The 18,382-nt window shown below is 35.2% G+C and overlaps 1 protein-coding gene across 3 annotated transcripts; it reads right to left on the bottom strand.

The window, feature by feature from the left end:
* Positions 1–3,360: 3,360 nt before the first annotated feature.
* On the bottom strand, positions 3,361–17,377 carry LOC141599686 (plasma membrane ATPase-like). 3 transcript variants are annotated; one of them, XM_074419779.1, is made up of 18 exons: positions 17,098–17,377; positions 16,087–16,190; positions 15,778–15,998; positions 15,261–15,329; positions 15,021–15,146; positions 7,770–7,889; positions 7,447–7,545; positions 7,224–7,361; positions 6,822–7,136; positions 6,374–6,700; positions 6,177–6,296; positions 5,861–6,088; positions 5,458–5,767; positions 4,867–5,381; positions 4,598–4,771; positions 4,322–4,504; positions 4,053–4,234; positions 3,361–3,801 (listed from the first exon to the last, which is right to left on the bottom strand). In XM_074419779.1, exons 7-18 carry the CDS (start codon positions 7,513–7,515, stop codon positions 3,705–3,707), a joined length of 2,658 nt encoding a protein of 885 aa, XP_074275880.1. In that variant the 5' UTR covers positions 7,516–7,545; positions 7,770–7,889; positions 15,021–15,146; positions 15,261–15,329; positions 15,778–15,998; positions 16,087–16,190; positions 17,098–17,377; the 3' UTR covers positions 3,361–3,704. The 3 variants fall into 3 exon arrangements, with proteins under 3 accessions (XP_074275880.1, XP_074275881.1, XP_074275879.1); XM_074419780.1 differs by lacking the exon at positions 17,098–17,377 and adding an exon at positions 16,892–17,021; XM_074419778.1 differs by lacking the exons at positions 15,021–15,146; positions 15,261–15,329; positions 15,778–15,998; positions 16,087–16,190; positions 17,098–17,377 and adding an exon at positions 8,116–8,318.
* Between the last annotated feature and the right edge of the window lie 1,005 nt (positions 17,378–18,382).

Genomic DNA, 18,382 nt, shown 5'->3' with positions numbered 1-18,382 from the left:
ATGAAATAATTCAGATGTGACATAGTAAGGCCATCTCGGGTTCTTATTATACCCGTTTTGATAAACCTGAAGTTTATCCTACGGAAAACATAAGTGCTGAAAACTCTCTCGTGTAAATTTATTAAAGGCAAGACATTACACGAAGACTGAGTATATTTAATATTGGAGATCACAGTTTGATTATTATATGGAATCGTTAGTCTCCGAAAAGAGCATTGTAATTCAGCACATTTAGAATCCAACTGCATTATATGCTACTCCCCAAAAGATTTTATTAATGTACAAAAATGCCCATATAAATTCTCATCGGTGATATGAGAAATTAAGATCTAAGGTGGTTATGGTTTTTACCACCTTAGGGGGAGAATGATAAGGAAAAGTTGGTAAAAACAAACAAGTAAATTATCCCCAGCTGAACCTGAAGTTCAGTGGTTTGTTTTCAATATGAAATACATCAAGTAGAGGTTCACGCTATTAGAAATGACGGTATTCATTTGGTTATGAAGATGTATTATGATACCACTTTATTCACCTTATCAAAAAGTAATATGTTACATTAAAATCTATGATTTAATTATAGACAGTTTAGCCCTATATGTGGTATAGCGAGCTATACATTAGTCATAGAAAATATATGTAATGAAATATTAGATCTTGCCAAATTGAACAATAAAGCACACGTGAAATATAGTGTGAGAGTCATATCGGTTCACATATTTCTAGTAATAAGAAAATGGCAAGTTTGGGCAGTTGGTACTCCTATGGAGTAAAGAAATTTGGATGTCCCGGAAGAGACATAAATATCTGAATGATAATAGATGGCCTATATAGAAAAGGAATGGTACCAAATATATTCAGATATCACTGATTCAGTACTGACAATATCATGAGATGTTGAAATTATATCGATATAATTAAAGAACCGATATGCATTTGCGCGCGAAAATTAATGGACTAGAAAATGGGGATCTTATAAGTAAGTCCATTTTGATTGTCGACATATAATCTATGATTATAAATGAGCTCATGGACTAGATGTCCAGTTATTGACTTGAAGTCAATTTAAATTATGAATATTGAAAAAGAAAACTGTACAGTTTGCATTTTGAGTCAGCATCATGTGCATATAGAGAGTAAGTTTATCATTGCATATTAGTTTTAATATTTAATTTATTATTATTGTATATTTGTTAGCATATGTCATTTAGAACTTAGTTTCATATCATATGCATCCACATGTTTCATAATATAATTTTGAATGGATAATGTTGGAAAGGAGAAATATATTATGATCTACTCCTTTGTGGAAAACTCCCTGTAGGAGCCTCTTATAAATATGATCATCAATTGTTAATGGTTGATCAATTGAGTTATTGAAAACTCTTGATGAAATATATAAACCTCTACAATACGATTGAAAGAATCGTGATTAGTTCTAAAATGGAACATCAAAACTCTTATAGAGTTTATTTAAAATTGTTATTGTCTCAACCTGAAGTTTGAGCATATGAAAATTATGATTTAAATGAGCTTCATGCTAAACATGTGAAATTAGTTTATGGTCTAGAAGTATCATAACGATTGGAAAATAATGTAGTCAAAGTCTACAATGAGAATGCCAATTCATACATATGTGGTTTAGCAAAGAAAAGTGTTCAAAAGTATTGGATGATTTATTCAATAATTATCGGATTGATTCTCCTTAAAATAAGGAATTATGGAATGATGGCTACACTCTTTTTCCCTTCGACTAGTTTTTTTTTTGTCCCAATGGGTTTTTCCTAGCAAGGTTTTTAACGAGGTAGCACAATAAGCGCATTGATACGCTATGATTATTAAGATGAGTTATTCTTAACCTATAATGTTATGTCATCTATCAAGAAGTTCCCTATCACTATTGTGAAAAATATTATTTGAAATGAAGATTCAAGAGTCATCACAAATGACTACACCTAGATTGTGAGAATTAAAGAAATATGAAGATTGAAATTATCAAGGATTTGGAGATATCAAGTTTATCAACTACAAATCTACAATGGATTTTATTCAACGTTCGAGAAGTTATGCCAAAGCATGGTTCATTTCAAGATTTATCAAGTTATGTAATCATCAGGGGGAGTTGACACGCGCTGTACTCTTTTTCCTTATCCATGGTTTTGTCCCACTGGGTTTTCCATGGAAAGGTTTTAACGAGGCAGCAATTATTATGCGTGTTTGAAGATTAGTGTACTCTTTTCCTTCACTAGTGTTTTTCCCACAGGGTTTTTCTAGGAAGGTTTTTAACGAGGCATTTTCTTCAGTAATGGACATCCAAGGGGGAGTGTTACGAAATATTATTATATGGATGTCCATATCTTAGAATACTCTAGAATATATTGTCTTATGGAAACCTTCTCCCATTGTATTGTATATATATCCTTCATAATGAAATAAGAATACAGTTTTTGTCTCCCTTACTTTCTCTCTACCTTCTCTCCATAATTCTCCCAACTCTATATTTCACAACATGATGTAGATTGTCTTCTGAATATTAGTTGGGGGGATATTTAAGCTGGGGCAGAGTACGGATCGGATATCCAATCCAAAGTGCTAGTTCGGATCGGATATCCATATTAAAAATCCTGAAATTAGATATCCAATATCCAAACCAAATGTTTCGGATATCCAATATTCGGGTATCCAAAATAATCGGATCGGATGCGGATATCCATCGGATATCCATATTTTTGAATTTACTTTAAAATTAAGTTTGAAACACGATTATATTCATAGTTTTACATGATGATTTTCTTTAATATTCTTACTCCAATGTTCTCGACATAAAATTTAAGTACCACTTAGTTATTTCTCAAATATTTTACATTAATTAAGTTGTTGTATCAAATAAAATTTTATACTAGAAAAATATAGTTTCGGATCGGATCGGATATCTAAATGTTTTAATTCTAATATCCATATCCAAACCAAAACCAAAGATTTCGGATCAATATCCAAACCAAACTTAACTTTCGGTTCGGATATCCAAAAATTCGAATCGAATTCGGATCGGATATCGGATCAGTTTAGATAATCGGATTTTTTGCTCAGCCCTAAATTTTTAGCATGTCTGATATGTGAGCATGTGGCCTGCGGCTATTTATTGAATTGAACCCTTGATTTGTGTGCCTGTCCAGCTCTCTTGAACTAGATTTTGTAAGCTCTTCTCATAAGTTTCAATATTGTGCGGATTTGTGCCTGTAACCGATAGATACATCGGGTTGTTTGGGAACGATAGAGTTACAGAGTACGGGTCGTATTTTAGCATTGTACATACATGGTTGCAAGAGATATTTGGACATAGAAGAAAGATGACATAAATAGTTGGAAAACAAATAAGGCTTCTTTCATTAAGAGATGGGAACATTGTTACATTTATGCAAGACTCACAATAAAACTAGTCTTATGTTTTTGGTGTTTTTTTGATAAGATAGTACAGTCTTATGACCCGTCTATGGCGCCCTAGCTTCCCCGAACCATGGATTTTCTCCGACTGAAGTTTCCTTGGCCGGCCGGTTTATTGCCATTGATTCTTTCTTGCATCAAGATGCTTTTGGAATTTTTCGTTTTTTTTCTTCTTCTTATTTCTTCATCTTTTATGATCTTATCCCATGCATCAACTTCACAATATGCCTTGTAGAAGTTCACTGCGGATTCTTGCTTTTGCCTTAAACTGTGTAATGCTGTTGAATAGTGTCGATGTCGAGTCCTTTCAGCTTCACAACAGATTCTACATGCCCTTTCAGTGTGTGAAGTTCCCTCAACCTGATCATATATTTTTCAAGTTTTATTACACATTTTTTTTTTTTTCTGTCAGCAAAATGTGATTATTTTTCAGGGGAAGGTAAATGTCCTTCCTGTGCTTTCTGCACGATTGACCTGATGAAACAGAGGTAAAGAAGGATCATTTTTCTTCCCCTAGAACGAAGAAAGCACATTTTTTTTCTAGGGAAATTTTTCCTCCTCTCGAAACAACCAGAATTTAGGAGTAAATTTCGGGTTAGGCATAAATTTACCTTGCAATCTCAGCACGTCTCTTGGCCTGCTCAGCTATTTCAGACAACTCCCTGTAGTTGTTGCTGTCACCTAAGATGTTCGAGGATGTAGGATGGTTGAGCCCGTGCAGGGTGCGTTGAGCAGTAGCCCATTGTGCTTCTCTTTCACCTCTTCCATAATCCTTTTTGCTTGTAAATGCAATCTATAATTCCAGAAAGTTGTCAAATAAAACAGTCCAATAAAACATCCTACGACGCTTGTGTGAGACCGTTGTATGTGTAGTACTTACCCTTTTCTCAATGAGGTTGTCCCAAGCTTTGCCAGTTAGTGTGTATCTAATGATGAACTTTAAGATATCCAAGGGAAAGTAGAAGACAATACTGTATAACCAGATCACACCAGCCCATCCCCATCCGATTCCTGTAATATGTGCAAATCCCCAGTTTGCATACACCGCGATAATTGTCGCAATCTGATCAAACCAAGTTCAGATTAATTAATACTTAATCGTCTTGTGTTATAGAGATTACTTTGGGAAAATAAGGAACTTAATCCTTTTACTCACCAGTTGCGCTAGAAAAAAGGCAAACACTAGCAAGAGACCAGGGCGTTCAATGAAGGACCAGCTTCTTGAGCGTGTCACAAAGATTAGGGCTTGACTCACTATGCTCACTTGTAGGTATATGGCTGCCATTATCTCTTTGTCATTTTCCCTGATACTTCTTACTCCAAAGCGTTGCTGCCATTCAACACAAAATGGAATTGTGGTAAGTAGACTTATCAAAATTTGACACAACCGTACCCAATTTTTTAGGGTATAGATCATCTACTTACTGTGAAAAAGTCCGAGTCATGAACAAGCCAGAAGAAAACGACAGTCATGAGAGCAAGGTAAGTGCCAAGGACAACACCAGTGGCAAAGATCTCCTTGAGCTTCCAAGAATCCGGGGTAGGGGACGGCTTGACTCGATCCTTAGAGATGGTCATTATAGTTCCATCATTGAGTACAGCAATGATAAGAACCATGAAAGGAGAGAAATCAAACTTCCAAATGAGAGCAATGAGCATGAACCCTATGACTATCCTGATAGTGATGGAAACTGCATAAATGGTGTAGTTCTTCATTCTTTGGAAGATGGCTCGGCTAGTTAAAACAGCACTTATGATCACACTTAATCCTGGCTCGGTCAGGACGATGTCCGATGCACTTCGAGCTGCATCAGTTGCATCATCGACAGCGATACCAATGTCTGCCTTTTTCAAGGCTGGTGCGTCATTCACACCATCTCCTGTCATACCGCAAATGTGCTTTCTTTCTTGCAATTTCTTTACTATCTCATACTTGTGCTCTGTGTGTATTTAAATCAACATTAGTATTTTGATTTTGGTGGCACAGAATAATTGTAGTTTTAGTAATTGATATACCTGGGAAGACTCCTGCGAAACCATCAGCCTTCTCAATAAGCTCTTCAACTGGTATGGCAGCTATGCTTTCATCCTTATGTTGACCAAGTAAAGAGGATGAAGGGTACATGTTAGTCCCCATGCCAAGCCTACGACCCGTCTCTTTACCAATGGCCAATTGGTCACCAGTGATCATCTTCACGTTCACGCCAAGGCTCAATGCACGTCTGATAGTCTCTGCACTGTCATGCCTTGGTGGGTCAAAGAGAGGCAATAGAGCAATGAATTTCCATGGTCCCCCTGGACTTTCCTTGGTCTTTTCGGGAATTGTCTGTCATTTAAAGAAACCATATATTAAAATTTGCATTAAGGTGCAAAGGGATTAAGGATAGTTCTTTTGTCTTTCTGATGCAGGCAGGTTTACCTGAAGAGCGACACCAAGAGACCTAAGACCACGGTCAGCGAAACCATCGATGATGGCATGAGCCTTGCTCTTTACATCAGGACTAAGGTTGCAGAGCTCAATTATCTGCTCAGGAGCTCCCTTGCTTACGCGATACCAATCTCCCTTACTATCATAGTATGTTATTGCAGTACGTTTTTCGACAGGGTTGAAAGGCAAGAAGTGTACTTCAGTGATTCCTGCTCTAGCCTGCAAGCAAGTCATTTTGCTGTCAAGTTCTTACTGTCATATAGATTTTCTAATACCGACGGATTTCCCAGAAGAAAAAAAAGTTCACCTCTTTAGGATCTGCTAGATTTCCTACAATGCAAGCATCAATAGCATCTTGGTTTTCTACACGAGAAGCCCTAGCAGCATACAAAACTGCAGTCTCCTTGTCAACATCGGGAGTAAATGCCTGAAAGTTGAATTTATATGTGTTATTAAATGTAAAAGGTGTTGCATGCGCAATTCTGATGCAAATGTGTTCCAAACCTCAATCATGGTTTTGTCAACAGTGAGCTTGTTAAGAGTGAGAGTTCCCGTCTTGTCACTGCACAGCACATCCATACCAGCCATTTCTTCAATGGCGGTCATCCTCTTAGTGATGGCACCCTGCTGTGAAAGACGATGTGATCCAATTGCCATCGTCACTGACAAGACTGTTGGCATAGCAATTGGGATTCCACCAATGAGCAACACCAACAAATTGTCAATTCCATCTCTGTACCTCCTGTGCTGAATTGGGTACATCACGATTAACTCTATCAAGATCCCAACTGCAATTGACACTATACAGAAGTTTCCGATGGCTGTCAAAACCTGCACGAACAATTGCACCCAAGTTCATGTCAGTTAGTACTACGATCTGGTCTAGGCCATAATATTTGTATAGAAGGGTCTCAGAAAACGCATTATTATCAGGAAAGAAAGAGACTCGTACCTTCTGGAAGTGACCTACTTGGTTAGTGCTGTCAACAAGGTGAGCAGCCTTACCAAAGAAGGTATGAACTCCAGTAGCTATAACAATAGCCTCGATTTCACCTTGTTTGCAAGTGGATCCAGAGAAGACTTCATCACCAGGGTTCTTGTTAACCGGCAAGGACTCTCCAGTGAGGGCAGATTGGTCAATCTTAAGGGGATCTCCTTCTAAGAGACGCGCATCAGCAGGGACTATGTCTCCAAGTTTGATGCTGATTATGTCTCCAGGAACCAGAATTTCTGCATCTTCTTCACTCCATTTCCCGTCTCTTAGCACCTAAACCATATATACCATCTCTTTAGTTTCATAGACGCATTATAATAAAATATGAAGTGTTGAAAATATGGAAAGTGAATCACATACTTTGGTCTTTGGCGCAAGACCTGCCATCAGTGCTGCAGCAGCATTTCCTGCATTGTTTTCTTCAATAAAACTAATAGTCGAGTTGATGATTAACAATGTGATGATTCCCACAAAATCTTGCCAATCTGTAGGTTTCCCCTGCATTTAAAACATTATAATTCAATAAGATTAAGCAAAAATATTAGAAATGATGGTTTCTGTAAGAGAGGAAATGTAATTTTACCCCTCCATTAGCCAATGCAATAGCCATGATAGCAGCCATCTCCATAACCCATGATAATGGATTCCACATAAATCCTAGAAATTTTAAAAACTTGCTTTCCTGTTTCATATTTTCAATTCAACCCGAAATCAGTATTATGAGCACCATCTTCGTAAAAACAAAGGAAAAAAAGAATTTCACACCTTAAAAAAGGCGGTAAGGGGTAGAACGAATGTTGTTTTACCCCGGTATTGTTCAACACCGAGAGACGGTATTTGGACACAAAAACTCAACTAAAGGAATGAAGGAAAAAAATAAAAGAGAGGGAAAGAGGGAATGTATGCCTTCTTCTCCTCAAGCTTGTTCCTTCCAAAAATGACAAGCCTATTTTCTCCTTCATGAGTCGAAAGTCCTTCTCTTGAGCATTTAAGCTGCACAAATACTTCATCCACTGGAATTGTCTCCTGTTTACATAACATGCATCTTTGTTAATAACAAACAAAATTGTATTATATTTTCATATATTTCGTATTATTTAACATATTTAACCCGTCAAAATTTTACGATTGTGACATATGATTTGTTGTCGTATTATCTTGGAAAATGCGACATATGATTTCGTGACAACAACATTGCCAGTGAACATTTTGGGACGGAAAGTGTAATGTAAAAAGGAATGAAAGATCATACTAGGTCGACATTCTCCTTCTTGATATCCTCCAAGTTAGCCATGATCTTTGTTTGATTACAATTAAACTAAACAATCATTAGAAGAAAATTAAGAGGTATATATGTATGATTGTTAATATTTGATTGAAATGAGAATGTTATGGAGTTTGGTTTAATTAAGTGAGGTTTTAAAGGAAGAATGAATTAATGTTTAATGATTTGTGATTTTGAGTTAAAATGTGGTAATATTTATAACAAATTTTGAGCAAGTAAGAGATCTAATTTTAAGCAAATAACTAACAACTTAGACTAATCACGTGGAGATAGTTAATTTTTGATGACATTTGTCATTTACTCATTTTTTGTTGGGAGACTAACTCGCACTTAAGGTGTGGTGTTCCTATTTTTGGAATTTTGGGATTCTAATTAAGGAATTTTCATTAAACAATTATAGTAGTATACTAATTTTGTCTTAAATCAGATTTCATTTCTTGTCATTCTGATGCATGAGTAGTTTTTTTGTTCATCTCGCTTTGTTGAGATAGTTCAGAAATAATCCAAATATAGTAGTTTAGTTATTTGGCCACGTATATTTTTGAAATATTACTATCATTCTACATTTTTAATATATTTGGTGTTATATCTCGAGAAAAAAGATTACGCATTTGAGGTAGTACCTCAGACTTTGTAGTTTTTGAGCATATACACATTTTTTCTGAGTATATTACCATTTATAAATAGGAAGAATTGACAAGAATAATCCCACCTTTGCTTAGTCTTCCCAAAATAGTCCTACCTTTTGATAATCCGAAAATAGTCCCAACTTTGTATAGTATCTTCTCAAAATAAGTCGTTACTTTTTAGTAACCTACAATAAAAGGTAATACTTTTAATTTTTGTATTTTTATTAATTATACATAAATTCCTCTACTAACTATTGTTACTTTTCTCCCTTTTCTTTGTTTTCTCAAACTTATACAGTAGTTTGCCACTGTTGCACAGTTCATTCTTTATGATATTTCGAAAATTTTGTTTCAGACGTCTTAAGATAGTATGATAAACATCAAAATTCACACATTTTTTTAACTTATTTAAAAATACTAATTTTGAAGTGATTTCATAATAACTAAGGCAATTAATAGCTTAAATTTTTGATTTTGATCACAATTATCTGGACTATAGTTATTAATTGCTCAAAAAGGAAGCTTTTTTTTACCACACTTTGTTCCTTCTTCTATTATTGCAATTAAGTTTAACAAATTGTAGTTAGAAAAAAAAGTTTAAAGATACGGAGATTTGTATAAGAAACTGGAGGAATGGATATGAACAACAAGAACATGAACAAGCGAGGAAAAGAAGAAAAACGAAAAAAGAATGGAAGTTTTGGTCAGTTTGACAATGCTGAAGAACACAAATAAAGAACAAGAATAATGAGGGAGGGAAAGGTGGGACAATTTTGATTTACTTAATTAGGAAATATAAATGATATAAAAGTGTTACACTATTACCTCCTATTGTGGGTTATTAACAGGTAAGGACTTATTTTGAGAAGATACTCTATAAAGTTGGGATTATTTTCGGATTATCAAAAGGTGGGACTATTTTGGGAAGACTGAGCAAAGGTGGGATTATTCTTGTCAATTCTTCCTTTATAAATATAGTTTTTGAGCAATATTATATTTTTTTAGTGTAATGTTTTAGTAAATGTGCTCAAAAACTTTATACTAAAGCAGAACTCAAAAACTTTAAAATAAAACTCAGAAAATAAACAATAAGAGTACTACCTCAGATGTATAGTCTATGAACTGTTATATCTCCGATGGACTACTTTTATGTGGTCATGGTATAGGGGTGGAATCGAGTCAGGTCAAGTTTGAGTCGCGTCATATCGAGTTTGTCGGAGTACGGGTCGTCATCGGTTCGATTCAGGTTTTTTTTAAGCCGCAAAAATATCGGGTTGGGTCTGGTCGTGGAATATGCTATTGAATTTTGAGTTGAACGGCCACTTCATTGTGGCTATTACAAGGAGTCAATATTGTGTTATTATGGCTGTAAATAAGGTGAGATAATGAGCCATTAAATCAGTTTTAATGGTCATTATTTCTCCTCATCTCCCCGTAACTCCTATTTTAAGTGCCTATAAATATGGTAATTCGGTGTGAATTATATATACAACACCAATAACACAAAACAGTAACAAACAATCACAACAAAGCCACCGTCATTTGTGCTTTTGGAACTTGAGGTGTGAATATATCCGGTGACTCTAGTAGCCACCGATCTCGGTTTCGGTTTCGGTTTCGTGGACAGAAAGCGGCACGTCGATCATCGTACATATTCCGCTATTAAGGTACGCATATTTCTAACAGTGGTATCAGAGCCGATCGTGTTTTGGCTTCTGTCCCGACTCTAAATAACATGATTAAAATCAATTCGTTTTTTTTATCATGTCCGACAGCCCCTGTTTTTTTTTTTGTAAACTGATATCTATGACTCATATGTTGATTTCATAAATAATGTTTACATATCTGATTCATATGTTGAATTACATGTTTTGATTAATTCATATGTTGAATTTACTATAATAATTACAGCCATGTTTTTCTTGTTACCTCTATTTGTAAATGGACTCTTACCCGTTTTCTTTCTTCAGTCTTCACAACTGTCGCATATAGCCCTAGTCATAATCAGGCTTCGTGTGTGTCACGAACCACCATCTGCTGCGGTGGACCACCATCTGATGCCGAACAGAGGCGCGTGTGTGTCACGCACCGACATCGGTCATGGCGCGTTGAGCACGTAAGTCGGCTCAGTAGTTTTTTCCGGCGCCGATCTGAGTGATGGCGGTGGTCATTCTTATCTGGGTGGAACATGGATGGTATATGCCTCGATTTTGGAGGCGCGGCGGTTGCTTCGGATATGATTCTGTGTGAAACGTTTTTCGAATTGTTGTTTCTAATGAATAAATGGAGATAGGTTCTTCAATTTTTTAATGGAGGTGAAATGGTGATGAATAAAGGGATGTGTTTCCAATTTCATTTTCTTAGAATTTTCATGGAAGAGGAAGAGGACTGTGTTGTTTTTTTTTTCTTTTTGGGATATTCTCTCGTGTACCCCTCAGCTTTTTCATTTTCTATGATATACCCTTCTTTTCATGCAAAAAAACTTTGACCGTCAATAACTCTTGGCTACAAGTTCAGAATACGATAAACTTTTTTTCCAAATTGACTGTCTTTAAGAGGTCTTCCGTTTGAAAAAAAAATTCACCGACGTCTCAACTTGTAGTTGGGATTTATGGTCGGTCAAAGTTTATTCGTTAAAAAATGTTTGACCAACCATAACTACCGGATACGAGTTCAAAAAGCGGTGAATTTTTTTTTCAAATTGAAGGCCTTGACGAGATAATTGGTTTGAAAAAAAAAATTACCGTTTTCTGAACTCGTAACAGAGAATTATTGTCGGTCAAAGTTTTTTTTGCAAAAAACGAGGGTACACCATAGAAAACGAAAAAGTTCGGGGGTACACGAGAGAATATCCCTTTATTTTTTATGTATGGTTTTAGTACTTCTCAGTTCTCTCTTAGTCATTGTTTTGTTCTTATCCTATATCTTAGAATCATTGAGATGTGCATCTTATTATTATTTAATTGAAAGGAAAATCAATTCTTGGGTATGTTGTACAAATTTTCTTTCAAAGGGTTAGCATTTTTCTTTTATAGCAATGTTATTTCATTTGCTAGTCTACTAGTTGGATGTTGGGTATGTCAGCATGTGTTGCATAGTACATTGAATTAGCCCAAAAATTTTCTTAACCCACATTTTAGTATGATAAAATGCTATTCCTTATACGGTTATTCTCCATATTTGGTTGTTGCGGCGAATTGCACAATATAAGACCGTAATTTTACATATCTATATTCGCATATCTTAGTGATGTTAAAAGTAATGCTAATTTGTTTAGCTAGTTTTATAAGTGTGTGAATGTGTCTCACACAAAGTTGAACTAGGATCATATAAATTTGTTTTATATGATTTTAGTTATACCCGATATTTTATGAATGTGTTTCATACTCCGCTTATATATTTGTGTTTGGACCATGTAAATTTGTTTTATGTGGATAATGATATCTTTCGTGATATTAATTATATTTTATGAATATGTTTCATAAAACTTGTTTTACGTGTAAATGGTAAATATCTAAGTGATATTTTACAAGTCACGTAAATTTGTCCTTGTTTGTAAATTTTAGTTGTCTCAGTGACATTTCTTGTTTTAAGCATTTTGGCTAGCAGATTTATGGGTATGAGAAATACTATTATTCGACTCCGTGTTCAATTTAGTATATGCTACTCATTACTATCTCTATATTGTGTTTTGCAAGATAAAGTTGGAACTTACTAATCCGTTTTGTTTATTTTATCTTGTGAAATTGTGTAATTTTGTATTACATAGAAAAATAAATATCTTATTGACATTTGTTGTTGGTGAGATTTTATAACTTACATACAAGGCTTATATCTTAGTGATATAATAATTATTGTACATTTGTTTTACGAAATAACTTATATCTTTGTGATATGACGGTTCTTGTAAATTTGTTTTACGAAATGACTTATATCTTTGTGATATATTAGATTATTAGTTTATGTAATTTTGTTTTACATAAATGGTGTATATCTTTGTGATGTACTTGTACTTGTAAATTCGTTTTACATAAGAGAACCTGTTATATCTTAGTGATATATAGTAACGTGTAAAATTAGTTTTTACATGAGAGATAGAAGAGAAAAAGGATTACGCATTTGAGGTAGTACCTCAGACCTTGTAGTTTTTGAGCATATACACATTTTTTCTGAGCATATTACCATTTATAAATATAGTTTTTGAGCAATATTATATTTTTTTAGTGTAATGTTTTAGTAAATGTGCTCAAAATCTTTATACTAAAGCATAACTCAAAAACTTTAAAATAAAACTCAGAAAAAACAATAAGAGGTACTACCTCAGATGTATAGTCTATGAACTGGAGATAGAAGGAATTGAAACATATTAGTTGTGTATCAATAATTCATAAACTATCATATTTGTTATGATCAAGTTTTTTTTACAACGTGCAAATTTGTTTTGCATAGTATTTGTGTAATATCTGAGTGATATTATTTTTCGGGAAAAATTATAAATTACCACCATGTATTTGCTCTTTTTTACAAATTACCACCACGTATTTGCATTTTTACAAATAACACTCAACATTTACCGTATATTCTCCAACCACCACCGTATTTTCGTTCCGAGCATCGTTTTTCTTATTTTCCGTCTCACTAAGTGAAGATTTAAGTGAAATACCCAGATTACCCTCCTATCTTCACATTAATTAATCCCCAAAACATATTTCATTTATTTCCCTTAACCCTAAATCACCAAATCCCTTATCTCTCCCCAAATTCAATCGCTTATTGAAAATTTAAGTTTGTGATTAATGTTGTTCATGACTAATACCCCAAATAATCGGTTATTAACATCATCGTCGGAACCCATTTGTAGCAGCTCCTCAACTTCCTCCTTGAAATCATGGTCACCATATTCCAGATCTGAATTTTTTTGAATGAAATCAATAGAGGGCTTGCTCTCTACATCAACATTATAAGCACTCAATATATTCTGCTCTTGTAGTTTATCAGAAAGAACAAAGGAGGAATGTTTAAGATGAAGGCGGTTAGAGGGTGAAAATCATTGATTAGTTTAGTAAGTTTAGAGGGTGAAAAATCTTGGGTAACAGTTTTTTTTATGACTATGGAAAACCCATCAAAACTTGCTACACCAAAGTCCATGAAATGTGGTGCTTAAGAAATATTAGTGTGTTTTATGAAGCAGGGGAGCGTGATATTTCGAAGGTAGCAAGAGAGAAACAGAAATAATTGGGGTGAAAGCGTGGATGTCACCTGATTGATCAAGTACATGGATAAAGAGTAGAATATGTCCTGGAAATCGTTTCAATGATTTAGGGAGATATAACGAATACCCCAAATAATCAATAGAATTGGAACAGTGATTTAATTTGGGAATTTAGGGTAATTGAATTATGCAAACAAAGTAAAATGTATTTGGAGTAATTAATGTTGTACTCCGTAGCATAGAAGGGTAATTTGGGTATTATGACTACGTCGTCACTTAACGAAACGGAAAATAAGAAATATGGTGTTCGGGGCTAAAATACGGTGGTGGTTGGGGAATATACGGTAAATATTGGATGTTATTTGTAAAAATGCAAATACGTGGTGGTAATTTGTAAAAACGGGTAAATACATGGTGGTTGCTAATGTGTTTAGCCAATATTGTAAGGGTAATAGCTAATTTGTTTAGCGTTTTGTAAAGATTATGTGATTTCGTTTCATTTAATCTTAAGAATTAATTAAATTGTTGAAATTTCTCGTTTATGGCATTTGTGATGATTATAAGCTTAGCGAAATTTTCGAACGAACAATATACATGATGGGGTTTTAATAATTTAACTAGTTTTGGGACCCGTGGAATTCACGGGTTTTTTTGTTTTTGGTTTCTCGTTTGGGTTCCCGTCCCAAATCCTTTGTTGTCGTCTGTGTTTGGACCGGTTTGGGTGTCAATTTTTCAGGCCCAATTGTATGTTGGTCTAATATTTACTTCTTACTTTTTCCCCTTTGTTTTTAAATATTAGAAGTAACCCGTATCTTTTTTTTTTTTTGCCGGACTCAGCCTTCCATTATCTATCTATCTATCTATATAGAAACTAATAAAATGTACTTGAAGTTGGGGTGCTCGTTGTCACGGTGTTGTCCATACTTTCAGTTGCGGTTCCAGCTGCTTTTTTTAATATGAATAACACAAATATTAAGGTTACAGTCGATCAAAAAGTACATTCTAGGAAAGTTCATTCAAGGAAATTATACCTCATGTTGTCTTCACATCTAACATTGTTGGTCTCGGAGTGGCAAGGTTGAGTTTCGAGTTTCAAAAATTTGTAGCCTTGCGTGGTCGACCTTTTTGGCGATAACTCAACTCCACGTGAGCACTGTCTGTTTAATTAAAGCAACACCAAAAAAATTTGTTACGTAAAATCAGAAAAACTATTTAAAACTTTACTATGGAGCTGGTGACAAAAAGTAGACAAACAATAAAGTATAGCGTACTTGAAGTCGGGTCCATAACCGGTGCAGCAGGGGGTTGTTCATGCATGGATTCAGAGGTGTACCCTGCACCTGGTTTATATGATTCAAAAGAATTTAAGGCTGTGTTTGGTAAACAACATATTGAGCAAAGTTAGTAGATTTCGGCCTAATTAGTAGATTGACCAAGCAATCTACTATTTTCATGTGTTTGGTAAACGGCGTATTCTGATGGCATATTGGTCGGAATCTTCTATTTTTGAATATGCTGCTAATAGCAGCATATTGTATTAGCATATTCAGTTTATTCATAAATCCATTCTAATTATCCTATAATCTGCTAATTACCAAACACCATATTCTAATTCTGCTAATTTAATTTTATAGTCAAACACTCAAACCTGCTACTAAAATATACTAACCGTATTCTGCTAACGTTATCCGCTATCATGAATCTGCTTCTGCTGTTCGCCAAACAGAGCCTAAAACATTTTGTGTAGTTCGTAAATTGCAAGACATAAATAAAGTTGAGAAATTTTACCACTTATATTGCTATCGGCTGTGAAAACCACTTGTGGCACGCTAGCACTCGAAACAGGTTTGTCAACACTTGTTGGCCTGCGTGGACGTCCTCTCTTACGTGGATTAGTATTTGGCTGGACCAAACTGGTCTGAGGGTTGTCATCAGCGGATTCCGTCAATGGTGGAAGGCTTGACGTACCCGTAGAATGGCCCGTTTTCAGAGGGACAGATGGGTGAGTCCTGCAGCCCGGAATATGATAAATAAGAACAAATTGTTTACAGTTGGCATGCTGAACAACAAAGTAAAAAGGGGGCAAAAGAGGCGCACTTGCGTTGTCACTCATCAACACTGCCAGCCGTGAGATGTTTGGGATGACCCGAACAACATTTTTGCTGGAGGCCAACAATACGGATATTTGCTGGAGGAAAGACCTGAACAAAATTTTTTAGTTTGCAAGTATCACCTAATAACAATTGAATTTTATATAGACATGACTAAGGCCAATAACCAAATGACAAGTGGAACAAATTAAATGAGAATGATCAAATTACTCATTAAGTTCATTCTTAAAATAGAAAGGACAACAAATGACTCGGACACTCAAAAATGGAAAAGGACAACAAATAACCGGGACAGGGGGAGTATTTCTTTTCAACCAAACCACATACGTACATCACTATCAATGTGCATAGAGCTTCTCTCATGAATTATGAAGATATAAGGCTGCTGACCTATGCAAGTTAAGAACATAAAACGGAAATAAATGTTCAGAACAACAAACCGCAGAAATCAGTCGGAGAAAGTAACGGATAGCATCATCATTCATTAGTTGGAGATAAAGCACAATTCAAAAAATCGCAAACGCAACTAAACGAACGGTAGATCATAAACGGAACAAATAATGCACAATTAACTTAAATATGTAGGCCAAATCACATCTAAATACAGCAAACTAAATAGCAACATCAGTTCTAGATAAACCACAGTAGAGGAATTCGCAAACACTACTAAAGCAGCGATAGCTCATACACGAAACGAATCACTCACAATTAACTCCAATAAATAGACGCAATTAAATCCAAATACTGCAAATTAAAGTTCCGATTAAGAATAAACACAATCAGAAGACCACCTGCTTGTCTAGTTTCCGATAATTGATTGAGGTTTGTAGTTAGGTTTGTGAAATGTTTCCAAAGGAAAATGCTTTAAGACCCAAAATTTAATCATATGGGGTAATCCATTTGGGGAGGCAAACAGATGACAAGTAAGTGTCATGAATGTATGAGTTAATAACCGTAAGAAGGGGGTTGAAAAGGCGCAATAAATTTAAAGCCGTACATATTCCAGAACCGCCACCAACACCGCATAGAAGAAGCACCTGCCGATCCTTGTCTGGGGCCATGGGCCGGATTTAATCGGTAATGGACCGCGCCAAAGGGATTCCGAGAACTGGCCATTACCGGCAACCGTATAATGTGAAATTGGGGGAAACGTTTTTTTTTTTAAGGTTGTGTAGGCAGTGGTTGGTTGATGTTGCTTGGCTGAAAGAAGAGGAAATTAAAAAGGTAAGAACGCGGGATTAAGAAATGGCGGGTAAGCTTGATGTATTTCGTTGTCGGTAGGAGCTGATAAGAGGTGAATTTTGTGTAGGTGATGACATGGGGTTTTGAAAATGCGAGGTGGCATTTCTTAATTTGACGTGGCATTTAATTAGTCTACGTGGCTTTAAATTGGCATTTTAGCTTAGCCTTTCAATAAGATTTATAGATTTATAGATTTGGATTTGTGCCTTAATCCATATACTTGAGTTTGACAACAAGTGTTTTTGGTGATTTGTTTACCATAGTGACGCGGTTTGAACTTTGATAACTAGTGTGATAAGATTTAGTATCTTATTAATCACAAATTTGAGAAATTGTGATCACTATTATATGATCGAGGTTGAGTATCTTACTAATGAGTAGGATGATGGAAATCTGTGTTCTTACCAATATTTGTTCAAAAAATAGTAAGCTTGATCCATGCAAAAATTTGTTATTTTGTATGTAGACCTATTAAATTGGTTTTGAGACATGTCTTACCGCTTATGTAGCGCAAGACTAGGAGTAAGTCAGATTTTTTTTGACGTATGGTACAAGACTATGTGTCTTGACCCAAAAGTGTTTTAAGGATTGTCGTCATTTTGTTACGTGAGATGATGATGTGCCTTTTTTAAACACGGGATTGACTGACGTAAGGAGTTATTTTTCCAAGGTGATTTGTTTGCCATTCGATTATGGGATTAGGAAAAATGGAAAACTCTTGATGTTTTGCTATCAGTACACCAAATCCTTAGTAAAAGTCTTAAACTTAAGGAGGCGGGAGAAGAGTATGTATTCGCACTAATAACGACTCCTGTTGTGATTATAAATGGTCTATGTTTTTCTTACTATTGAGGACAAATATGCGGTATTGTTAAATATGTTTGACTTAGTGTCGACAAGAGAATAATGTGGAGATAATATTAATTTGGTTCATGACAGATTCGAGCCAAATGACATCATTTCCATCAATTTGAATTATATGTTTGTTTCTTGCATCTACTGCTAATTCTTGTCTTTTGTGGATTTAGAAACAAAGCGGG

The sequence above is a fragment of the Silene latifolia genome, chromosome 9 (genome assembly GCF_048544455.1).
Source record: "Silene latifolia isolate original U9 population chromosome 9, ASM4854445v1, whole genome shotgun sequence".
Taxonomy (NCBI): domain Eukaryota; kingdom Viridiplantae; phylum Streptophyta; class Magnoliopsida; order Caryophyllales; family Caryophyllaceae; genus Silene; species Silene latifolia.
The sequence above is the reverse complement of the archived record's forward strand: the minus strand, read 5'-3'. Positions and strand labels throughout refer to the sequence as shown.